Source organism: Plecotus auritus (assembly GCF_963455305.1).
Source record: "Plecotus auritus genome assembly, chromosome: 3".
In the NCBI taxonomy this organism is placed as follows: Eukaryota; Metazoa; Chordata; class Mammalia; order Chiroptera; family Vespertilionidae; genus Plecotus; species Plecotus auritus.
Window position 1 is genome coordinate 149,434,070 of NC_137772.1, and position 26,640 is coordinate 149,460,709.

The 26,640-nt window shown below is 37.2% G+C and overlaps 1 protein-coding gene across 4 annotated transcripts in view; it reads right to left on the minus strand.

Moving 5' to 3' along the window:
* Positions 1-26,640, minus strand: part of SYT1 (synaptotagmin 1) — a 562,599-nt gene that overhangs the window by 71,964 nt on the left and 463,995 nt on the right. For all 4 annotated transcript variants that reach the window (XM_080659089.1, XM_080659091.1, XM_080659090.1 and 1 more), the window contains one exon: positions 17,435-17,552. In XM_080659089.1, the coding sequence (XP_080515215.1) occupies positions 17,435-17,552 (118 nt within the window). The remainder of the gene's footprint in view (positions 1-17,434; positions 17,553-26,640) is intronic.

The window sequence follows — 26,640 nt, forward strand, 5'->3', positions numbered from 1 at the left end:
TTGGAGGATCCTCCCATACAAACAACAGTGTCAATTCAGGTTACTTTATACATCATTTGCCTTTTTCAAAATACTGTCAACCATGAGGTTTGTTCCACATTTCCTAGCTATTCTTCAAATACACAGTGGTTTGGGCCGTGTGTACCATTTTGGTCTCAGTTTAAAGAACTAATTACAATATTATGCCTAAAGATTACTGCCCTTTCTCTGGTAACATAATAGGTAATCCTAGGAGTATCAGTCTTTAGAATCACATCATAGCTAGGCTGTGCTAATCAATTTGTCTGTAAGTATAACCTGGATAATTTTATTGTGACATAATAATGTCTTAATATATTCAATTCAGTTCAATTTGGTTTGTTCTATTCAATTCATTTCATTTCAGTTCATACTATAAGCCCTATTGTGGGGGATAAAATATTCTCATTTTCATTTAAATTTCAACTCTTATGGGGACCTAACTACATGCTAGGTAATGCAAGATGATGGCCATGTAAAAATGAATTCAGTCAGGTCTCTAGCAAAAGAAATTCACAGAGAAAGAGCCACTGATACTTATGGTATGTGCTAACTCTAGTGTGTCATGGAAACACATAAACAGGGATACACAGGGTGCCTGGCAACCCTGATGATTAAAGAACTTCAGAGTCTCGTGAATGAGAAAAGGCATTTGTAGAACACAAAGAAAGACAAGTCTGTGATCAAGTGAAATATGTGGACAGTAAAAGTTAAAGCATAATGAAGATGAGGCTAGGATATCTAAATTGATTCTACCCAGTTTTTTTGTTTTGTTTTAGCCAACCTGAAAAAGGAGGGACAAGAAAGAAAAAGGCAAAATTCTATAAAGCTTTTCAGCTCATACCTCTGAGGCATGACTTCTGAAATGATTAAAAGTAAATTAAAACTGCTCAGCAACCCACTGGGAAGCCACAGCTCATTCCTGCTCTTTTTTTGTATTATATAAACTTGTAAACACTAACCTTCCTCTTTTTCTTTTAGTTGTTGAAAAGAACACAGATTCCTTCTGGACATTATTTTCCAGCAGAAATAAAAAACACACAGGAAAAAATATGAACAAAGAGCAGGTTTTTTTCTTTCTTTCTTTTTCTCATTAGTGCATTTGCTATTTATCTATGAAGTCACGGGGATTTGCATGTGTTGGCATTTGCAGGCACAGTTGGATATTGTTACTTTGTCAAAATAATCTATAGAGGGTATTAATTTCGAGCCAACTGATGATCATTTTGCAGCTCAAAAGCGCTTATTATCTTCTAGGGTTGAGGTTTCTATGGTTCGGGGATTATGGCCAATTGAAATTAGAGTGTGCACAGTCTAGACAGTGGAATGTAGTGGGTAAGCAGACAGGCTTAGGTCACAGACACAGCGAGGTTGTGCTATTTGTTCACTTTGTGACCTTGAGCAAGTCACTTTACTTTTCCAAGCCTTAGTTTCCTCATTTACATATGGGGATAATATCAATCTCATGGGGATAATATCAACGTCATGGGATAATGAGTAGGGTTAAACAAGACCAAAAGTATCATCAACTAGGTTACAGCTATTTATTGTTATACTACAGGCCCAGTGCATAAAATTTGTGCACTGTGGGGGTGTCCCTCAGCCCAGCCTGCACCCTCTCCTGTGGGATCGGGCCTAAACGGGCAGTTGGACATCCCTCTCACAATCCGGGACTGCTGGCTCCCAACCGCTCACCTGCCTGCCAGCCTGATCACCCCCTAACCACTCCCCTGCCAGCCTGATCGACGCTTAACTGCTCCCTGCTGGCCCGATTTCCCCCAACTGCCCTCCCCTGCTGGCCTGATTGCCCACAACTACCCTCCTCTGCTGGCCATCTTGTGGTGGCCATCTTTGACCACATGGGGTCAGCCATCTTGTGTGATGGTGTGAGGGTCAATTTGCATATTATCTCTTTATTATACAGGATCATCATCACTAGTAGTCTTTCATTCTTATTTTTTAAAGGAAAATTACTAGCTCTTGATGGGGGTAAATTTGTCTTAAATAGATGTGATGTTTTGGCCCTGACCAGTTTGGCTCAGTGGATAGAGTGACGGACTGCGAATTGAAGGGTCCCAGGTTCGATTCCAATCAAGGGCATGTACCTTGGTTGTGGGTACATCCCCACTAGGGGGTGTGCAGGAGGCAGCTGATCGATGTTTCTCTCTCATCAATGTTTCTAACTATCCCTCTCCCTTCCTCTCTGTAAAAAATCAATAAAATATATTTAAAAAATTGATATGATGTTTTGTGTGCTAATACTAGCTTCAATTTGGGTATGATGTTTTAGAGCTTTAGTTCTCATTTAGAATGGGACAGTTTTGGGAGACAGGAATTTAACAGATTAACTCTCTAACCCATGGAGGTGGGTAGGGCGTCATCCCTACACAGTATCTCTGCTAAGCTCCCCTATAGCCTTTGCTTAGGTACTGAAATGGAAAGAACCAAGTATGGATCTTCATTGCTTACACCCATTGATCCCAGTTCAGATCTTTATAGTTAACAAGAGTAAGTTCAATTCTTTTCTCACATATTTGCAGGCAGTTATTGTGTCTGCTCTGCCTTTTGCAGCTTTAACATCTCCAATTCTTTGAACAGTTCCTCCCACAGAGACTGTGTCTGCCCTCTGCATGTCCCTGATTTCCCTCTGGATTTGCTTTAGAAAGTCAATGATTTTCCTCTTAAGTGTGTTTCCAGAAATGAATGCATTAGTCCAGACTTCTCAGTGTAGAGCAGAGAAGCTCTGTTGACAATCTCATCTTTAAAATGAATAATCTCAGTTGGTAATAAGATTGCAATGCTGTTTTACATTTCAGATGAAATCATTTTAAAATTTAAATGGCAAGTTAGAGAGGCAATGAATGACAAGAACCACCCATACCAAAGCAGTCACACACATAAAAAACATCTCTTTGTTCATTGATCCACCCAAGATGAAAACAAAAATCCCATTCCTATGCTTTGCTTATAAGCAAATATTAAGTTCTAGTAGCTTTAATAACTAGTTCCTTTTATAGCATTAAGGATGGCTGGACTGCTTTACAATAAAAAAATTTCAAGTGGCAGTTTATAAGAATCAAAATGTATACTATAACTGTATGTGGGCAAGTTGATTTTAAAAGATACACCTATTTATCAAAATTTCTATATAATTTGGCTTGAAGAGAATCTCTTTCTCTTTAGCTCTGGGCTAAATTTATATAATACCTCAGTTCTATTTTCTTGAGTTCTATTGCAGGAATACTAAAGATACTTTATTAACAATAGAAGCAGCCCTGACTGCAATATATGTTTGTGAAGAGTTGTTTTTTTTTTTTTTTTTAACTCAATCGGGCTGGAATGTACCTACTAATTTCATGTTTATATCTCTTTTAGCATCCTGAAGCTCTGACACTTTTATCCCTGGAGTCTGGAATATAGATAGTCTTCAGGCTCATACCTTTGCAGAAAATGTTTCCTAAGCAATTGGTTTAACCTTGGGTCAGGCTGGCTGGTTATTTGAGAGAGGCCTTGTTCAACATTTCTGATGTGGGGAAATTTAGGATTATTTAAGTAACAAATCAAAGTGGCACAGATGAATCATCTCTGCTGTAGGACTAATACACAACAATATTTCACATTTCTTACCTAGTTTCTTAGGAAGTGTTTTAACTGAGCTGTTTTTCCTGTTGGCAAATGGAGCAATCCATCTGATTTAAGGTGAAGGCTGGAGAGTAGATGCATAATCCAGCCAGATAATTTTCATTTTTTGAAAAACTGGCTAGGCTGGGCACAGCCTGGGAATATGTTTGATGTAGAAAGGAAATCAGCTGGAGGAAAAGAAGCCAAAGAGAGTCAAAGTTCTGCAGGAATATGAGAGTTTACATGGGTACTTCTCTCATGTTGGTGTTATTATTTGTAAAGATTTGAGAATTTGTAGAGCTAAATGAAAGTTGGAATCTTAACCACTCAATTATGCACTTACAATGGGCAATGAATACTGATTCCAGTTAGGTATTCATCTGCTGGGCCATCATTTGGATGACAAACGGTGGTTGCTTTGGAATCAGGCCCTGCCACTTCTAGTTAAATTAACGTAGCAACAGTACGTTCCATTTCCTGGTGTTTCATATTAGAGAGGGAGAGTTTGTCTATCAACCAGGCACCTACTTGATAATTAGGATGAGAGAGGCTCAATTCCTTTTTATTCCTATTTGTTGGCCCAATTAACTGCTTTTGTCTTAAGCCAGTTATCATTAAAAAACAAAACAAAACAAAAAAAAACCAACCACAAAAAAGAAAAAAACCCCCAAACAAACAAACAAACAAACAAACAAACAAAACACTTGGAAGACAAATCTGGTATCTTAGAAAGTTGAAGGTGGTAGAAATATAGTACTTGAGAAATATACTACTGGTCTTATTTTTCATAAAATATACTGAGTTTTATGGCCAAATAGTAACAGAGGAGGGGGCAGAATTTGCTTGTGAACCTTAGCATGTTCTCCTAGGATAGGTTAATCTAAGCAGATGTCTGCTGTCCAAACAATGGAATTGCATTATTTAAGCACACACATACACATGTGCAATATTTATGTGAGCCGTGTAGGAATGTATTTTCTAAGAACGAAGATATGGTGAGAAAAATAGAGTTGACCAAGAGCTGTCCCTTGCTTAGAAAGAACCAACATTTATACATTGCTGTTAATCTTAGAGTTTCCATCCGACATTACAGTTAAGTTCTCACTTAATGTCCAAGATGGGTTCTGTGACTTTAAGTGAAACAAAGTATGACACCAATTTTACTATAGGCTAATCGTTATAAACCAGTTAAGTTCCCTCAGAGTCTTATCGATGTTACGATGGCAATGATGTTATTTGAGGACCTGCTATACTTCATTTGCTAACCCAATAGCCATGCTGTCATTAACATCCCAATTATATAGATGAACAGACTGAGGATCCGAAAGGTTAAAGGCTTCAGATCCAGGTTTTTCAATGCCGGTGGCTGTTCCTTTTTGGATGCATCCCGCTGTCTCTCAGGAGAGGTCTGTTGATGGCCCAGTGGGGACTCCCGTGGAGGCCATGGAGGCGAGGACAAATGCTGGCATTTTCAGATAGGTATTTATTATTAGGCTTTGCCCTGTAATAACTGTGAATGATGCCTTAGGCATGCCTTTTGGCAAGGTCAGGGCACATATAAAGCATTTCTATGAAGTTAAATTCTTATTGAGAGGCTTTTTAAGGTTTTATATTTTAATGAAGTTATTAAAATGAAAGTTCAGACTTACATAATTCATAAGCATTCATAAGGCCTCTTCTAAAATCTCTGCCACTAAATTGTTTTAAAATGTTTTCAGTGAAATTCTTATATAATACATGAACATATCTTTCAATTAAGATTAAATTAGATTTCCAATTATATAGGGAGCCGAAGCATCACTGAAATATAGCTCTTTTAGGCTGGCTTCATTTTTGATGTCTTCACTGCATGTGAAGAAAGTACTGTGGCGATCAAGAGTACTTTTTAGATGTACAACTTCAATCGACAACTTTTAGTATAAGCAGCTTTCAAATGTTTAAGTAGTTTTGTAAATTCTCTTAAAAATGTTGGTTTTACTTTTGTAAAGGTAGATATTTTTACACTGACTGTCACAGGTATCTGCAACTTGCTATCAAAATAGTGCTGCTGGATTGAGTGTTTTAATGGATTCAGACTCCTGCAAATATAGCTGATGAAAAGCTACAAGCTAATGACTGGATCTTTCTCTCTCTTTTTTTTTTTTTGTACTCTGCAATCAATTGCAGTTGTCTTTTTAAAGCAACACATTTTTTAGGTTTTGAACTTAGGTTAATTGCATCTTACTTTAAAATCCTTTCTTATTTAGAGGCATGATGAAACTGTATAAATGTAAGATTTTACCATCAACAGGAGCCAATAGTTGAAGCCAGCAGCAAGAAACTTCCAGGAACATTAAAAAATATGGGAACTTCTCCCCATTGTTTTTCTTTCTCTTATTGATATGGAGGAACTCTTTGTATTATAGGGACATTACTGCCTTATCTGCTTTTTTCCCCAATCTTTTTACTTGTCTTTTAACTGCATTTATAATATTTATTATTAAATTGGGAGAAACTAACATCTTTACTATATTGTATTCCTATCCAAGAGCGCATTCTTCTATTTATTCAGGTATTTAAGTCCTCTGGTGCAGTTAGTTTTCCTCAGAGAATTACATATTTATAAGGGACTTATGAAATATATTCTGATACATCCAAACAAAGGGATGCTATGCAATGAGTATAAAAGTAATGACACATCTATATGTACTGGCCTGGAAAGGTCTTTATTTATATTGCTAGGTGCAAAAGTCTCACAGAATACTGTGTTTGATATGACCCCATTTGTATAAAGTGCATATATATGTATATGTGTTTAATTTACATAAAGCAGAAAAGAAAATCTGGATATGAAACTTCAAATTGTTTCCTTGAGACAATTAACTACTTCTGAATGGGAAGGGGTTAGAAGGACTAGTTTGGGAAATTTATTTTTTTCCTTACATATTAAAATAAGTGATGGGATTATAGGTTATTTTAACTTTATTTCGTAAGCTTTTCTAAAATTTAAAACTAAAAACTGGGGAAATATTATAAAGGCATTTGTTTCCTTAATTAGGATATGAAAGACCATCATATGCCCAAATGGCAGCTTTTAGTTCAGTGGATAACTGTGCAATCTCACAGCTTCATACAGATTAGTTCTATATGTATTAATTCTGCAAGCATACTATCTCTAAATGTGCATTCACCAATTTTTGGTTCATGGGGGACTATCAAATTGTTGGCTGAAATTAGACATTTGAAAGCTATGAATTTCTTATCTATCAACCTATATTGCTTTCATTTTGGGTAAAAGCAGTTTGTGTTCCTGATAACATAAAAAAATGTGCTTATTTCATATTTTTAAGTAAAAAAGTTAATTTCCTATGTAAAGATTTAAAAATCAGTTTTTTGTAAGAAAAAATATATAGGAAGTCTCCTGGTTTCCCAGGGATCATGGCAACGATGAATAGCAAAAGTTAGGTCATTAGTAATTCAGAAAGGCAACCCGCTGCAGTGGCTTCTTGACTTCCTCTCATAGGGAGTTGGTTTCTAAAGCAGTGAGCAGATAGGATGCTGCATCATGGTCCGATCTGTTCATGCTGGGCAGAAGATGTGGCCAGGGGACCATTTTTATCTTCTTCACTGAAAAAAATGTCTTCGTGGCTGTCATTGAGAAATAACCGTAGTAATGTTATTTCTGGGTCACTCCCTTCCTCTATCTCTTAGAGATAGTCTGGATATTTTGTTTTGTTTTTGTTTGTTTGTTTATTTTATTACTAAAGGGAATGAGGAGGAATAAAGGAAGGAAGAAAAATCTGAAAATGACAGCTAAGTAACCAATTGAATTCAAGAATTACATTTGTTATTTTGATTTAACTTTTTTCATAGGGCTGTTGTTTCTGTTATAATAAGCAGGTGGCGAAACTATGGAGCAGAGGGGGGAAAGAGTGGCATGATTATAACAGATATTAGGAATAAGGGATTAAGGGACCAAAAACAACCCAAATATCCTTTTGAAAGTGTAGGTAACTATAATAAAGTACAATTTTTTAAAAAGATCATGTTTGATGTTTCCATTTCTCTGAGCATCTTTACAGTGTTTGAGACTCAATAGTATTTTCTGTTGTTGTCACCCACGGTCAGCCTAACAGGAATCTTGTAGCTTCATAAAAGGAAGAGAAAGAAGGCATACACATTTGCTGTATATTTTTAATAGTTTTATTAGAAAAACTCTTTATCATATGTGGGTAATATCCCTTAAAAAGCCCTCCAAATTTTGTTTAAAAAAATAGGACTATTTGGGGGCTTTAATTCTGCCAGCACAACAACCTCTTAGCAAATCTGACTCGCCCCGTTCCTTTCCTTGTACTGAAAGGAGAGTAGAGGATGGAATGCAACTCAAGGATGGGAATGCAGCTGTTCTGGGTTGGATTGTGAGAGAGGCAGCTGTGGGGTCTGTTTCTGATAGTTGCCTATGGAAAGGCATGGGGTCCTACAGTACAACACACAGTAAAAGTTTAGAGAGATGTCCCCTTTTAAGCCCATTACTCCAAACGGACCCGTACATTTATCTCTACCTGTTCTATCTTTTAGAGCAACAAGCTTTTACTTAACCCAACTGAAAAATAGTGAAGGAAATTTGGATGATAATTTTTGAGTAGCAAGATGCCTTTGAGGTCACGCCGAGTGACCCTCCCTTTTATCTATGCTCTTTCAAAGACCAAGGTTGCTTCCTACTTCTAGTATTGTGGGAAGTGATAAGCAGTCAGGTATTACTCTAGCTCTACCTTTCATGGTTTTCAAACTTTAATCATCTCTGTGCTCAGCTTTCCTCTTCCAGACTACAAAGTCCTAATCCTAGCATGTCCTCGCACACTGCAAGTTCACCCCAATTTTATTTATTTATTTAATTTTTATTTTTGTGTTAATCCTTACCTGAGGATATTTTCCCATTGATATTTAGAGAGAGTGGAAGGGGAGGGAGGGGGAGAGACACACAGAGAGAAACATCAATGTGAGAGAGACATGATTGGTTGCCTCCCGCCTGGGCCCAACTAGGGCCAGGGATTGAGCCTGCAACCAAGGTATGTGCCCTTGACTGGAATCAAACCCAGGACCCTTCAGTCTGCAGGGTGATACTCTATCCACTGAGCCAAACCGGCTAGGACTTTATCCCTGTTTTAGTTGCCCTCCTCTGGTCATCTAATACTACTATATCTTTTGTAAGGTGGTTGACCACACAAAGGATGGGCCTTAGTGTAAGACAAAAGTAGGGTATTTTTTTTCTCTTGTATGTATTTTTAAAATCTATGACAACACCAAGCATATTTGGTTTTAGCAGCGCACTTGGTAAATGTCCTCAGTGATGATTCTGTGTGACCTTTTTCTTGGTTTATAATTGACCCTATTATTTTATACTTCATTTTTTTTCTCTTTTAGGTATTGTTTCTAAGCTTGCCCATACTAAAGCTCATCTACCACATTTTGGCTGTCTCAGCCTAGCAAGACTTTTCTATTTATCCACTGAAGTTGAAATTTTAGTAGCTGAAAGTGTTTGTCACCTTCAAAATTGGGAATTTCATGGTGACTAGTAAAAATGCCTTAGCACAGACCTCTTTGGCATTCTACTTCTCCATCTGTAGATTTGTCTTGTTGACATTTTCCAGCTGAGCTCTTTTTCCTGGTAAGTTGTCTATTGCAATTCCAATTTATTTTCTTTCTTTTTTTCTTTTAAATATATTTTTATTGATTTCAGACAGGTAGGGAGAGTGAGAGAGAGATAGACACATCAATGATGAGAGAGAATTATTGATCAGCTGCCTTCTGCATGCCCCACTGGGCATTAAACCCGCAACCCGGGCATGTGCCCTTGACCGGAATCGAACAGGGGACCCTTCAGTCCGCAGGCCGATGCTCTCTATCCACTGAGCCAAACCAGCTAGGGCGCAATTCCAATTTCTTTAATTTAATATTTCAATATTTAATTTTGACCCACAGAGTCCCATAGTACTTTAGAACGGTAGTAAGCTTTTGTACTATTCCATCTATTGCCAACCCCACTCTCAACCCCACAATATGATACACTGTCTTCCAGAGTCAGCCCTTAATTAAATTTGTAGTAGATAATATTTTTCTCTAGTTCTTTCTCTACCACCTAGTAGGCACTCAAATCCCTTAGACTAGGACTTTCTTCCAAAATGTTCTGGCAACATCCCTTGATAAAGATGAAGGGATGTTGCCAGAACATCTCATCTTTTTAGTGTACGAAGACATAATCACTAAAATAACATGCCAATCTGTACAAAAGGGAGAAACTGAGGTGCTTCTTTCAGCCTAGAAATCTAATAAATAATTTGATGTATGATCTCATGGACTCATTGATCCTGTCTTTGCTGTGTAAGTAGCCAAACACTAATTAAACAATCAACAAACTAATTTCTATTAGTGGCTTCATGATGGAATTTCAGTTTGGGTACAAAGGAAATTTGGAAAAGGGTAGAATTTTTGGCCATCTCTCAAACTGTAACATGTCGTTAGCCATCTGCTCTCCAGGTTGAACCTGCTGAGAAAGGATAAGGACTTAGAAGTCATATGCTTTATTCATGGAGTTTGAAGACAGACTGGGTTGACATTCTAACTCAGCACATACTAAGTCTGTGACCTTGGGAAAGTTATTTACCTCTTGTGCTTTAGTTCCATCAATAAAATAGCATTAAAAATAGCATCTCCTCAAAGGGGTGTAATAGGGATTAAATCATTTAACATATATGAAGCATTTAGAAGGGTGTTCTGGCTCATGCTGTGCTATGCATGTGTCTGCTGTGGCTTTTACCTGCATACCCAAGGATGGCACAGTGCCTAGCTCAATGTGCATTCAAATGATGTTTGCTGAATGACTGGACCTGGACCTGCCAGCTAACGGACTTCTTTAGGAGTTTTTGCGCTAACTGTTCTAACTAGTACATTTCAGCCTATCACTCATTTCTCTTGATTTCAAATATAGCTCATATCTCACAGCTTCTCTTTTCATTTTCTTAAAACCATCATTAGTCCTTTGGACATAGCATTTCATCCATTCTGTGGTAACTATGCCTGGGGCTCAACTTGCATAGGGCTTGGCTATAAACCTTCTTAATGACTCTGTTTCTAGAATAATCCAGTGTAAAGATTCGTCATTTCTTTTTTAGATCAATTTATTCACATTTTAGGGATTTAGACTATTTTATCAGTATTGTAACTAAATGCTTTGAAGTGTCACAGAATTTTATATTCTAACATTCAAGCCTAAAATCATGATGAAGCCTTCTGACATCACCACCAACTTATTATGCATATTCCTGTCCTGTTAGCTCAATAAGATGCCAGTTTATTTGCATATTATTGTTTGACCCGGATATCACAGGCCAATTAATTTGCATATCCATAACTAATTGGCTCTTATAAGTTTTTTTGCCACTTTATTTATTGGCCCAGCTCCCAGACTAGTGGCTTTTAACTCAAATCAATTGAATTTGGAGTGGTTTTCTTTGTCATGCTTTCAGCACCAATGTAAGGACAGATAAGGGTGGTTGGTGGTCAGGAACGTGTAAAGGAACCATTATTGCTTTTATATTCTCTTTCAGTGGAATTGACTGAAGAAAAAAAAAAAAGACAATAGTTTACACATGTGAAAAAGGTAATTTTCAGGAAAGAGGATACTGGGATAATAAAAAAAATAGAACTTGTTATTTAAGAAAATTCCAGTATATAAGGCAAAGGATGTAATCTACATCACTGACCAAAAAAATTCTAACTTGGCATTTGGCTGCCATGGACTTCAGCTAAAATTATGAGGTAGCATTTGAGCCTCTAAAGGGTAGTTGTTTTTTATTTTTATTTCTAAAATAAAATTGACATATAGCATTGTGTAAATTTAAGATATAAAATATGATTTGATAGATTTGTATGTTGTGGTATGATTACCACTGTAGCTTCAGATATCACTCTCTATATGCTCTATAAAGCATAGTTTTCAAACTTAAGATGCATAAGAATAAAATAAGGATTTAAAAAACATAATATCTTGGTTCCCACCCCAAGATACTCAGTATAGCTTAGTGTGAGGTAGTCCCTGAAATCTTAAATTTTAACATGGAACATGGGTGACTCTGATGTAGGTAGAATATCACATCTTGATAAATAATGCCTGAAAGAATGCTCTGTCTCTGCTGATTCGTGGTTTCTATGTGGAATCTAGTGGTTCCCTAAGGTTGACTGTGTGTTCTTTCTTAGATGCCTTCAAATATTGAAATTGGCTGTATTACCCAAGTTCTATTTCTAGGATAATAGATGCAAGAAAATACAAACCCATGAACAATTTTTAAAAATTGCATCTCATAGAAAGCGGAAAGCGTGTGTGTGTGTGTGTGTGCGTGTGTGTGTGTGTGTGGCGGGGGGGGGGGGTAGGGGTGGGTGGGGGTGGGTCGGGGGAGTGGGCAAGGTCAATCTTACTGATGTCAGTCTCAGCAGCCAGTCCACACACTGGCAGTCTGACAAATTCAGATAGTGACTCATTTACTACAGTGAGTCCCCTTTTTTCTTTACTCATTATCTTCCTTAAATAGTTACTGCCATTTCTAAATTTCATTGGTCTCCTTTTTGGAGACTTAGATGGGGGACCTCTCATACAGCCCTACCCTTTGCTTTCTATAGTACAGTTTCCACAGAGGTAAGACAGGACTGGGGATGGCGAAGAAGAAGGCTGATGGTGGGAATTGGGGAGGGAAGTAAAAGGGAGAAAGAGATGATGAGGAAGAACACAACTACATTTTTTCCCAACTAGCCCTGGGGCCATTCCTGAACTGATTGCACCTCATGGCCCCCTTTTTAGCTCCATGATGTTCAGAGACTGCTGGAATAGATGCATGCAATTTCTGTTTCTTTTGTGTGTCTTCCCAGCACCCTTTTTATCACCATGCTTGACATGATTTTGTTGTTTTCTTCATAATTTAGGCAGCAGGGCTACAACGTTGTTACCCCTGTTGATTTGCTGTGGTTCCCAGCAGTACAAACACTTAGAGACATCTCAAAAGGACTCCGTGTGAGCGTCAGGGAAAGGGGGAAAAGACTGGTTTAGGAGACTGCATTCTGTTTCATACTGGGTCATGCAAGAAGAAAAGTCTGCCAGAAGCCACAAGTGAAGTCCTTCTGTGATTCTGGGAGTATTTATAGGGGTTAATACATATGGAAATTTCCACAGTCATCAAGAAACCCTTAAAGCCTCCATTTCTAGCCTTATTAACACCAAGGATCTTGGTTTTCAGCTCCAAGCAGAGAGGTTCCTCTACTATGTTAGAGCTGGGGGATGCCTATTGTCCCACCTAGAAGGTGATGGGTGTGGGAAAGCTGAATGGTGTACTGGAAAGAGTTCTGCATTGGAAATCGGAGGGCCTGGGCTTCAGTCACAGCTATAGCAACTACAAGTCAGGTGACTTTGACTGTTAATACGAGGGACAAAAGCAATAGCTGGTATTGAACCCCTCCTATGTGCCAGCTATAGAGCAAGATGATTTATGTACATCATCTAATGTCTCTAAACTTCAATTTTCTGAGGCTATTACCTTCAGAAACTGCCTCAGAGGTCTCTAATGAGAACTGAATGAAAATACCAAGTTAGAAAAGGATTTCTAAATTGTAAAGAAGGGTTGGAATTTACAGGGATTGCTACATGGGTATATGATTGAGGCAAAATCTTTGTGTATTGCATTTTGAATTAACACAATAGGCAGGAGATAAACAAGTCCTGTTGGAGAGTAGTAATAAAAATTATTTTTAAAATGTATTCCATTTCTTATTTTTTTCAGTTTTGTTTGTTGTTTAATTCCATGCCTTCTCTTGATTCACTGTTGGGTCTATGCAAAACATGGTCTACTGAGAGCATTTTGCCTGAATTGATCAGGCAATCCTCATCAAACAAACTGATGAACTTTCCTTTTCCATTTTTGAATCAAGCAATTGGTTAAACTGTCCATTGGTTGCTTTCACATTTTGCATATTTAACCCAAGATTTGATAAAGTTCCTAATAGAAAAAATTAGTGATATTTAGTGAGCATTTAGGTGTGACAGACCCAGTGCTTTTATTTATTCATCACAAGGACCTTATAAACAAGGTTCTCTTATTACTCCCACTTTATAGATAATGCAACTGAGGCTTAGAAAGCTTAAATAACTTGTCCAAAGTCAAGTTGCTAGTAGTGGCAGAGTGGGATTTAAACCTTGGCAAAACATCCAACTTTGGTTCCAATTAACCAGCCATTTCCAGTAAATGTAATATGGCATTTGAATTACCTGGAATGATCTCATTATATAATTTTGGTCTCATAGGACATACATAGGTCAACTTACTTTGACACAGACCATCCAAGTGCTTAAAGTTAGTTTAATGGTAAGTAGGTTAAACAAATTTGAAATGCAAGACTTGTTTTTTCAGGCCACAGCTCCTTTGTAAATAATTCATTATTCACTCAACAGCTCTGCTCAGTGCTAGCAGTCAGTGAGGGCATCGTGGGAGATATAAGTACAGAACACATTCTAGTGAGAGAGAAGCGTGATGCTTGAAGGTTGTAAACAAACTACCATTGGCATTTGAAAAACAGGAAGGTTTGTCCTAGTGGGATGAATCCGAAAAGGCTTCATGGAGTCCCTCTACCTAAAATGTTTTATCTCCCAGACACCCTGTGGCTCACTCCCTCCTCTCTCTCCAGGCAGCTTTCTCTGACTCCCCCTTTACAGCCACACCCCAGCATTCCTTATCCTGCTTCCTGCTTTGCTTTCTCAGTGGCACTTTTCACCTCTTGGCATACTATGTGTTTTTCTTATTTATTGGCTTCCTGTCCATCTCCCCACATTAAAACATAAGCTTCATGAGGGTAGTTTTTTCAGGCTGTTTTGTCCAATGATGCAAATCTACTAGTAGTTTCAGAAATACCTAACACAAGTGAATAAAAAAGCTGTGGTACATTTACACAATGGAATACTATGCAGCTGTAAAAAAGAAGAATCTCTTACTCTGTGCAACAGCATGGGTGGACCTAGAGAGTATTATGCTAAGTGAAATAAGCCAGTCAGAGACAAATATCACATGATCTCACTTATATGTGAAATATAATGAACAAAATAAACTGATGAACGTAACAGGTCTAGAAGCCTAGATACATGGAACAGACTGACAGATGGCAGAGGACAAAGAGGTGGGGGAACAGGAAGAGATTGACCAAAGAACATATATGCATATATGCATAAGCCATGGACACAGACAATAATGTGGTAAAGACCTGGGGTGGGGCTGGGGCTGGTTGGAGGGGGAAAGGGGGCTAGCTGGGGGATATCTGTAATACAGGCAACAATTTAAAAAAAGGAATACCTAACATAAGGTAGGGACACAGTACACATTTGTTGAATGGATGGAGAAAATAAGACTTAAGCTGAGCCTGAAGAATAGATAGACTTTAGCTAGGTATTGGTGAAAGGAAGAGAATTCCAGGTAAAGAAAATGACTTAAGTAAAGAATGGAGGCAGCTTTGAGGGGTATAATATGAACTGGAAGGCAGATTAAGGGAGTACTAGGCACAGAGGATGATGATATTGTTGGCATGGGAGTTGGAACAGAACCTGTGAGAGAGGATACAAAATACCATGTGATAGGATCTGGCTATTGAACCAAAGGAAAGCTAAAGGTCAAAGGTGTCTAAAGTCATACCTCAGGATACTAGGTAGTGATTTGGTAGTAAATTGTTCTTGTAATTAAAAATATCTCTGAATTTTTTTACATGTAGACACCCCAAATCCTCTTATTATTTTTTAAGGTTCGAATACATCACACTTACTATCATTACGAAGCTTAAATGATCACATCTTTGTCATTGGAAACCACTTCAAGTTGGTTCCCCGCTAGTCTTTGATAGCTCCCTTGCTTTCTGGTAGATGGAATGGTCTAGGCTTGTCTTGAACACTTTCTGTGTCACACCTGGAATCTTCCATTTCTCTAATATGTTCCAGGTTCTTTTCATGAGAAATTATACTTTCAAATCTTAGCTTGTGCTAGGGATGCTCTTGGCTACTTAGCCTGTTTCTAGGCCTTTTCAGTGGACAGAGCTAGGGAAGGTATGTCTGTATAGACATAGATACATTAATTACTCTTTACAGGAAACTGCTCATCGCTTTAAATATGCTCAGTTATGCTATTAGGCAATGAAAGCAGTAAGTTATTAAATGAGGTCTTAGTGACATGAAAGAATTAGTGCAGCTTCCTCAGGCGACTTACTTATAAAGAGGCACCAGGAGAATTTCATTAACAAATTAGTGGTGCAGTAAGTAGAAACTCAGCTCTAGCATTTTTTTTTTTTTTTTTTTTTTTTTTTTTTAGCTGTTATACTTTAGAACAGCAATTTTCAACCTTTTTCATCTCATGGCACATGTAAACTAATTACTAGTGATTACATTTTTTGCCAATCTTACAAAAAATAGGTATAATTTTGATTCATTCACACTGGACAGCTGTTGTTATTTTTTATTTGACAATCTAAAGGAAAAGAGGTCAGTATCCCTGACTCAGGTATAGCATATTTAAAAGTTCTTGTGTTGAATATCACTGCTTTAGAATATAAAATCACCAGGATGCATTAGGGTGACCTTTTGAAGTTTGCAAAATTTTTATTGGAGAAAGCACTGAATAACCGGTAATGCTAGTTCTAGTGTCACAGCCACAAACAATGACAACTGCAGTCTATTTATGATGACCTTGTGGCTTATCAAGAACATTTCTCACACTGTAATAATTTACTGGAAAATTAAATATAATTGATTTAATCACACAGAAAATTAAAAAAAGTACATTCAACTGTGGAAATGACAAGTCATTGATTTGACTTGGCTTTTGAGCAAGAGTATACTACTTTACTCACCATTTTTTAAAAAACTAAGGTTGGGTTTTATAGAACTTTAAATCCCAAAGTCTTTCCCATCTCCAATATAAGCTACAGAAAATAAATGCATTACCATGGGGATTCACCCTCAAACAGACTTTATTTTACACATATTTTGAGATGCAGAAACTTAAATAAAACAGTATCTTTAAAAACTATGCTAGTTATGAAACACCTAATAAGTTTCAGATAAAATACTATTTTTCATATGATGAGTGAATTTTGAACCAAAAAAAGTACCCCACCCCCAACTAAACAAAATTATAGTTAGTCATAGGCATTGCCTTTTATTTTTAAAAATCATATATGTATATATGTATATAGTATTTTTATTTATTTTATTTAATGTCTTCATTAACCTATTTATTTATTTTTGAGAGAGAGAGAGAGAGAAAAGGAGAGGGAGAGAGAGAGAGAAGGGAGCGGGAGAGAGAGGGGAAGAGAGAGAAACATTGTTGTGAGAGCGGACATCAATTGGCTACCTCCTGCATGCTCCCTATTGGGGATCGAGCCTGCAACCTGGCAACCTTTCAGTGCACAGGACGATACCCAACCAACTGAGCCACACTGGCCAGAGTGTCATTGCCTTTTAGAAGAAAAGCAAACATTTTCAGCTTTCAATGCTATAGAACTGGCAATTGATACTTGTGCTATGAAGCAGGAAAATAGATTTCATCTTCTGTGCCAATTCCAATATTTTGCGAGTGGCTTCCTGGGGTACTGTGTTGGGATGAATTCTGAGATTGCTTCCGGCCTCCATAAGAAAGAGAACAGTGATCAATTAAGGACTGGAGAGTCATAGCATGTGTGCTATGCACTTGGTAACCATGATGAAACGGCATTTAAAAAAAACACACCACAGACTTACCAGATAAGCCACCCACATCCATCTTCTTCAGGTTCTTTGCCTCCAGGATGACAACAGTCAGTTTGCCAGCAGTGGGTACATAGCGAAGGGAGAAGCAGATATCACCCAGTTTCTCTTGCTGCAAAAGCCAATACACAAGCATAAGTAACTTCCCAGATAAAGATAAATATAGTCCACAAATACACTGTAAATTCCTCAGGAGGAGCATTATGACAATTAGAACTGGAAAATTCTTAGGCTTATGGGCATCTGCCCAGTGGTCTTTCATTCACTAAGGTATCATCATGAGTGATTGCAACCCATTTCAGTTTTTAAACAGCTCATTTATGCTTTAACATTCATTGAACTAGATCCATAATTCAACAGTTCAGGAAATGAGACCAAGATGACTTTGCTAGAGACTCTACTCTGAATGGCATTGCCACACTCTGGGCAAACTTCTCAACTTTATTAAATATATTTGAAAGGAGCCAGGCACTTCCTTTACTAAAATCACCCCTACCTAAATTTCGGTCTCTTTACACTTCAAATAGGATTATGTTTAATACTTTATATTTAGATTTTTTGATAAAAGACTATTGATTGGAATTTCTGAATTTCTAGTAGCTGAAAAACAACGAAGTAAGTTTTTGCACTTTCATTTTTACTCATTTCAAGTGAGGTCTAACTTTCTTTATCCTAATATGTGTAAAAATCTAAATCCTAATATTGGTAAAAATTCAAGTGGCAGGTTGGAAAACAAATACATAGTAATAAAAAGTAATCCCATAACTCCTCACCTATTTAATTGATACCATATTTTATGCTCAAAGCACATTCACCAATGCTGTACCCAGGCATTTCTGAACAAATGAGTCAGAGTTGAAGATGATGGTATACAAAACTTGTATTTACTTTTCCAGAAAGAACTGCTATGGGTTCTTCCACCTTAAGTGTCTTACTCTTCAGTATCACTAATTAAGGACCATGTTGTTAGAACTTGCACTTTCGTATTTACAAGTGTGAGGGAGATGAGGTGGGAGATGCTGGAGGATCTAGATGGCCTTCTGCCACAGAAAATTAGGTATCCAACAAACTAGGGTTTATTTCTTATTGCCCCCCCCCAAAAAAAAAAAGTGAATTCTGGTTTCAAATACGGTAATGGTTATCAGATTTTCTGAAGATAGACTTTTAACAAAGGAGTGAGTTACAGAGACCATCTCCCCAGGTTCTCTCACGTTCTCTCTTACTAGAGGCCCGGTGCACAAAATTCGTGCATGGAGGGGGGTCCCCCTCAGCCCAGCCTGCATCCTCTCCAATCCAGGATCCCTTGGGGGATGTCCGACTGCTGATCTAGACTGGCATTCTGACATCCCTCTCACAATCCTGGACTGCTGGCTCCTAATTGCTCACCTGCCTGCCTTCCTCGTTGCCCCTAACTGCCCCCCGCCCCCCCCCCCCCCCACGGCCTGATCACACCTCACTGCCTCTGCGTGCCGACCTGGTTGCCCCTAACTGCCCCCGCTTCTGGCCAGGTTGCCCCCAACTTCCTCCTCCCTGCTGGACTGGTTGCTCCTAACTGCCCCCCCCCCTGCTGGCCTGGTCGCCCCCAAATGCCCCCCCCCACTGGCCTAGTCACCCCTCACTGCCCCCCTGCCAGCCTAATTGCCTCCAACTGCTCCCCTGCCAGCCTGGTCGCTCCCAACAGCCCCCCCCCTGCTGGCCTGGTCGCCCCATGTAGCCTACTGTTCAGTTGTTTGGTTGTCCCTCACTAACCTCCCCGCTGGCCTGGTTGCCCCACACAGCCTGCTTGTTCAGTCGTTTGGTCTTCCCTTGGGCTGGCCTTGTGTGACTAAGGGGCTGAGGGGACTCGGCGCTGCCATCTTGTGGCTATGGACGCTGCCATCTTTGAGGGTGTGGCAGTCAATTAGCATATTCCCTCCTTATTGGCTGTGGGCACTGCCGTGTTTGTGAGGGTGTGATGGTTAATTAGCATATTTCCCTTTATTAGATAGGATTATGACCATAGTTAGCTTTATCTACTAGTATAATTTTACGAATATTAAATCAGCCAGAGTCTCCAGTGTGGAAATATCTGCCTACATGTACTAGGTAATTCCTTTATAGGATACTCACTATATCCACCTTTAAGAGAAAAAAGCATAGCTACCTGTTCTATGCTTTATCTACAGGTGAAAAGTAATATATTCAGTGTGTGTAAGTAAGCATGTGTGAGAAGTGTTGCTCTTTCTGCTTAATTAGTGCTTTTATTGAAAATATTAACGTGTTTTTTTAATTTAAATACATTTTTGTTGACTTCAGAGAGAAAGGAAGAGGGAGAGAAAGATAGAACCATCAATGATGGGAGAGAATCATTGATTGGCTGCCTCCTACACATCCCTTACTGGGGATTGAGCCGGCAATCCAGGCATATCCCCTGACCGGGAATTGAACTGTGACTTCCTGGTTCATGGGTCAATACTCAACCACTGAGCCATGCCAGCCAGGCTCAACTTATGTGTTTATAGCCCCCATTCTTTCATTCATTGAGTCCTCAGAACATCTTACCTATACATCTCTTAAGTCATTAAGGACTTATTTTTGTCTTATTGTGCACACATCTTAGTCTTCCCACATGACTGTAAATTCCTTGAAGACAAGGTCCTTGCTTGAATTATCAGTTCCCACACATTTCCAAAAAAGCAAATGGCAATTTTAGATAATATCCCCTTTTGAGTTATGTAGGTCATAGCTCACTTCCATTAGTGTAGGTAATAGTTACTTCTAATGTGCTAAATTCACCTGAAATGCCACCCCTACAATTAATTTACACATCAGAAGGACCTAGTGGAATAAATTACTTTTCATAGTTTTTGAAAATACAGAATAAGAGTCAATATCAGAGAAATTAATACAAAGTGTAGACAAATTTATCTGAACTTTATGAGATAAGAGAGATGTAAATGAACAAATTTGCTGTTCAAAAATGCTCATTAGGAGGAGGGTTCTTTTTGCCGAATTCTGTCTTTTTGCCACAAAACCCTCCCTGGGAACTCACTCTGTTGCAGAACCAGGTTACTGTAGCAGTCCTAATTAGGCATTTTAGACATGACTGTTCTCTTTTAAATGACACCTCTCTTTATGGCAGGTAATTTAATTCCATAGTTAATTTATTGGCATCTCAATTGTTTAAAACAAATGTCACAACTTACCTACATCCTAGTATCATTTTATTCTATCTTATGATATTTAGGGAGTTTTAAAGATTTTACATAATATTTAGTTTTAGAAGAGAGCAGTTATGGAGTTTGAAAAACCACATCTCAAGTAGGAGAAATATGTGAAGTTTTCTGTAATTTTAAAATTATGGGATAGAGAAAGAAAGAGTAGTTTTTTTAAAAAAGAAAATATCAAAATGGAAACTTTGGGAGAAAGAAAAATAAGGAAAAGTACTTATTTTAGCAGCCTTTACAGATCTACATATAACTAACTTAGGGACTTAAACATGTAAAACTTCATTTGCTCATAAAATTATCATAATTGGTACACCAAATTAAACACGTATTTTTTTTTATCAATCAATTAAAGTTACTTTTCAGTGTTTTAAAATCTTATTTCTGGATCTATAAGCCATTTGAAAACCAGTCACTATTTATTCTGGAATTTGTGTCCTTTTTGGAACCAAGCAGATAAAGAACAACTCATTTTCTAGAAACAGGGGAGGGAAAATATCCAATTCATGTGAATCCTTATCTTGTTCATTTAATTTTCTGAGTTGTAACTTTCTGAGATATAAATATATGCTGTTCCTAATTCTTTAAAAATCAGCTTTAATAATTTTCTAAAATGAAAAGTTTGAGAATGGGGCCTACTTTCTTCTGTTACATTCTGGTTTTATCTTTGATTAATTGTTTTAGGACATTTATTTAGATGGAGATGCAATCCTGTCCCTAGAGTCTGGTTTTAGCATGTGAAGGTTCTATTGTCACTCTTGTTATCTACACAGAAGAATCGGAATGATCTGATAGTTTTGTGTGGACATTCTCACATCAAACTCTTATTTCATAGTTTTCACATGTCAGTTTGGAAAAAAGATAACTGAATAGTAATATATAAAGATTTAATATTAAATATTTTATCTATCACTCTAAATTTCTAGAAATCAAACATTTCTAAATTTTATAAATGTTTTCTTTAGCAGGGTTATGGTGATGGAAGACAAAAGTGGTTCTTGAAAAATTTATGTAGAAAAAAGATACCCAAATCTGTCTCTCAGATCCTTATTGCTCCTTGACAATTCTGTGTGTGTTTTCTCTACAACTGCCCTGTGAAGTAGGTACTGTTATGTCCACTTTATAAATGAAAACTTTGAGACTCAGAGGTTACATAAGGACTATAAGCGTCTCAGTGTGGAGCTGAAGCAAGGTCCTTTGACTCAAATCGTGAGTTGTCTTTATCATCAGATTGCCATCTGGAAGGATAAACAAATATTCCAACTGACTGCCCATTGGCTACTCCATTCTCACTGACATTTTAGTCCTGTCATAAAACTAGAAATGAAAACATGCTGGAAGTACAGTTTTTATAAGGTAATTTCAAGCAAGACCCTGTAGAGCTGCAGCCGACAGATGAGTGCTTTTGCTGCTGTGATTATCTCATGAAGGGGGCCTTATTACTATTAGGAATTTTAGCTTTATGTATAATTTATTTTAGTCAATTGCCTTGATTACTAGGTGGAAACTGCCAGTCAGTGTTAGAAAGTTCCAACTGTGAGATTTAGAGAAATTAACCTGCTCTTTTAGAATGGGGAGCTGACAATCAGAAAGCACTTTTGTTCTGAGCTGCTTGATAATTCCATGATTTTTTTTTTTAAAGTAGCCACTAAATAGAGTAGACACAAATTAATGATTGGCTGGACAACTCTAGCAATACCTTTTCTTTTTGAAAAGCATGGTAGATATTAGAACAGAGGTCATACCGAATGGCTATCTAAAGTTTGATTTAAAATGAATATTTATTTGATGGCTTCTATAATACCATACCTCATTTTATATGTAAATAGAGGGGTTCACTTAGTGACCTTTGCAAATGGGGCTAAGTTCACATGTGTGTTGGAAATGCTATACTTTTGAATGAGTTTTTAAAAGACACCTGAATTCACTTAATGCTGTGACATTTTAAAAAGGCATGTTCTATTTATATTAATCTTAGGATTTTTCTATGTGTTAAGTTAGTGATAGATTCTTTGAGTAGAGGATTTTTCTATGTGGTTGGGAATCTATTTAGAGGTGACAAGTACTAAATGGCAGTTCCATAATCTCTCAAAATGAAAATTCAGACTATGTGTATCCTCCATTTATAAAAAATACTAAGATGTTATTTATTTATAAGAAGGCCAATGTTAGGTTTTTATCTAAATAACAAAGTGGGTGGCTTTAAATATGTCCTTTGTGTGGTAATATCTTTCAAATTCATCTTATTCCCACAACTACTTTCATAGCCCTGAAGTATCTGCCAAATCGGTATTTACATCTAATGGTCCAGATGGTCACAGTGTGAAATGCTGCTGTGGATGTACTGAGGCTAAAAAGATTGAATTTGGCCTAGTGTACAAATGTACTGTAAATTGTTCAGGTGAATGAGACAGTGTGTTATACCTTTGAATACTTATTTTTACTATATAATCCACTAACTTTGTATTCATTCAATTATTTGTTCATTTCTTATTAAACAACTCTTATGTTCCACCATGGATTATTTCAGGTTCTAGAGTCCAATATGCCTAGATGAATAAGATGACTTTAAGATTTTCAGAATATAGTGGAGAGACAGACTTAGGTAGATAATAACATAATGTAATAACTGCACCGTATAGGCAGCACAAACGCTATGGGAGCAAAGAGGAGAAGGTTGAAACTTTGCAGAGTCTGGACTTTAATAGGAGATTTATAGCCCTTATAAATCCAGCCACCTCAAATGCATGTTCTTTGTAAAATGAATGAACTTGCCATGCAAATGTAGCTTTAAGACATGTCTCTAGCTAGCTCTCTTTTAGCCAGAACTACTAGCATGTAAGGGGGTTTGGTGTCTTGACATTGGTCCTGAAAGAGTCAATACTTGAGCCGAGATGTGAAGATTCAGCAGAAAGAATCAATGTGAGCCCATTGAAGAAGAGAGTAAGAATGTTCTAGGCAAAGAAATGCATATGCAAAGTCCCTGAAGGCTTAAACCAAGTTAGTCTTCTATAAGCATAACATTCATGCAGTTAAATATAAATTTCTGTTTATGATTTAGATCTTCAAAATTTCTTCATGATATTTTAACTTCTATTTTGATTAAAAGTTACACTTTGAGTCCTTTTAGAAATAATAACTAAAATCAGAAAAGTGGATATTCTGAAACTATCAAAATAAGAATGATAAAATAGAAAATCAAAATGCCTATTAAAAAGTAGTAGTTAAGTGCAGAACAGAGTGGTGGGAAGAGCACTGGAATGAGACATGGGCATTAACTCACTATGTCTTCATTAAGCAGATTTTATTTGGCATTTCCTGTCTGCCAGGTACTGTTCTAGGCACTGGGATACAATAAAGCATGCAAAAATCAATTAACGAAATAAACATAGTAGACTATAAGGCAAAGTGAAGTAGTTAGAAGAGTGCTTGGCACTTAAAATATACTATATGAGTGTTTGCTATTATAACAAAAATCCTATTTGAACTACCCTCTTCTTTAGATAGTTCAGGTTCTTCTGCTCCTTTTTACAGCCAAACTTCTTGAATGAACTGGCTACAATCATTGTCCATATAACATATGTTCCACTGATTTCTCTTTCCATCATTTTATTGAAATGGTTCCTGTTAAAGTTTCAAATGACACCCATATTAGTAAGCCAAATATTTTTTTGGTCTCATCAACTGAACTCTCAACAGAATTTGTTGACTTCTTTTTTTTTTTGATTCTTTAATTCAATGCTTTCTTGATTTATTTGTCTATAGCCACTCTTTTTTTTTTTTTTTTAAACTGGGGTGCCAGAAAAGAGAGAGAGCAAGATATTGAAAACCTATTTGAAGAAATAATTACAGAAAATTTCCCCTACCTGGGAGAGAAATATACTTATAAGTCTAAAAGCACAGAGAATCCCAAACAAGAGGAACCCAAAGAGGACCACACCAAGACACATCATCATTAAAATGCCAAGGGCTAAAGACAAAGAAAGAATTTTAAAAGCAGCAAGAGAAAAGCAGTTAGTTACCTACAAGGGAGTGCCTATACAACTGTCAGCTGATTTCTCAATAGAAACTATGCAGGCCAGAAGGGAGTGTCAGAAAATATTCAAAGTGATGAATAGTAAGGACCTACAACCAAGATTACTCTACCCAGCAAAACTATCATTTAAAACTGAAGGTTAGATAAAGAGCTTCACAGACAAAAAAAGCTAGAGGAGTTCATCACCACCATACCAGCATTGAACGGTATTCTTTAAGAAGAAGAATAAGAAGAAAAAGATCAAATATATGAACAATAAAATGGCAATAAATACATATCTATCAACAATTAAATCTAAAAATCAAAATAAATAAGAAATCTTATGGACAGAATAAACTGGTCAATGAAACAGGACCAGAGGCCTGGAAATGATGATTCTCAGAGGGAAGGGGGTGGGGTGGAAGAATTTAAACAAAGATCTTCTATGCATATATGCATTTCCTATGGACATAGATAATTGGGTATAAAAGGCCTGGGACAGGGCAGGAACTGGGAGTAGGAGGAGTGTGTGTGTGTGGTGGGGGAGAGGGACATCTGTAATACTACCAACAAAAAAGGTTTAAAAAATAATAATAAATAAAGAATAATAATAATAAAAAAAGAGATTGAGAATAACAATCAGCCTGCAGGTAGAAGCAATCACCCCACCCTGTTGGAAAACCTCTGGCCCCACCCTGTGGTCAATAGCCTAAGGATAATAAAGAATGAATACAATCAGACTGCAGGCAGAGGCAGGTCTTGAGACTTTGAGTTTTTGAGTGACCTAATTTGGTTCCCCCGGGCCACTCATTCTTGATGTCCTTTCTCAAGGCTTAGTCCTAGCCCATTTCTTTTCTTCATAAACTGGTATTACCCTAGTCTATGGCTTGAGTTAAAATCTTAGAAGGGATTTCCAAATTTGTATCTTCAGTTTAGATCTTTTATCTGTGCTACAGATTCATACATCTAACCATCTGCTTGTCATTTTCACATTAGAATATTTCACACACATATTAGGCTCAAATGCCAAAAGCTGAATTTATTATCTTTCTCAAAAACTTGGTTCATTCTATTTCAGTTATTGGTACCAGCATTCAACCAGCACTCAAGCTGGAAAACTTGGAATTATCATTGACCTTTGACTTTTTTAGAGCTCTGATTTTATCTATTAGAAATTTCTCAAATGGATCTACTTGTTTCCACTCCTATCCAATAAATCTCTAATATTCCAATATTAGAATATTTATCACCATAATTCAATAATCTGTCATCTGGAGTATTTCAATAGTCTCTTAGTTGGTCTCCTTAAGTTTACTCTTGAAATAAAGTGGGCAGTCATCTTTTAGGTAACTAATCTATTTATAATCCTCAAATACGTCTCCTGTCTCTCTTGGGATAAAAACCTGCATCTTTACATCAGTTACAATATTCCTCAGGGTTTGGTTCCAGGTTACTCCTCAGCCTCATCTGATACCACTTGTCCCCTGTGTGCTCGAGCCACATCAGTTTTCTTCATATCATTAAATATGTTATGTTAACTATACTCATATTTAATGCCTCACCTCAAAGATCATTTATTTTGAGGAGCCATACCTGAATCACCAGACTAAATAAGGTCCTTCTTGAATATTCTTTTGTAGCTCCCTGTTATCTTCTTTTGAACTATTAATTATAGGAATAATGTATTATAATCACGTAGAATAATTATAATCATGTACAGCAAGCATGTATTGATTTTTGTGATCATTGGATTGTATCTCACTTCTATGAATCTGATCATCTGTATATAGTACCCTTTATCTGTATGCAGAGTACCTGGCACAAAGGAAATGATTAGTACACTTTTTAAAAAAATATTTTATTGATTTTTTTACAGAGAGGAAGGGAGAAGGATAGAGAGTTAGAAACATCAATCAGCTGCCTCCTGCACAGTCCCTACTGGGAATGTGCCCGCAACCAAGGTACATGCCCTTGACCAG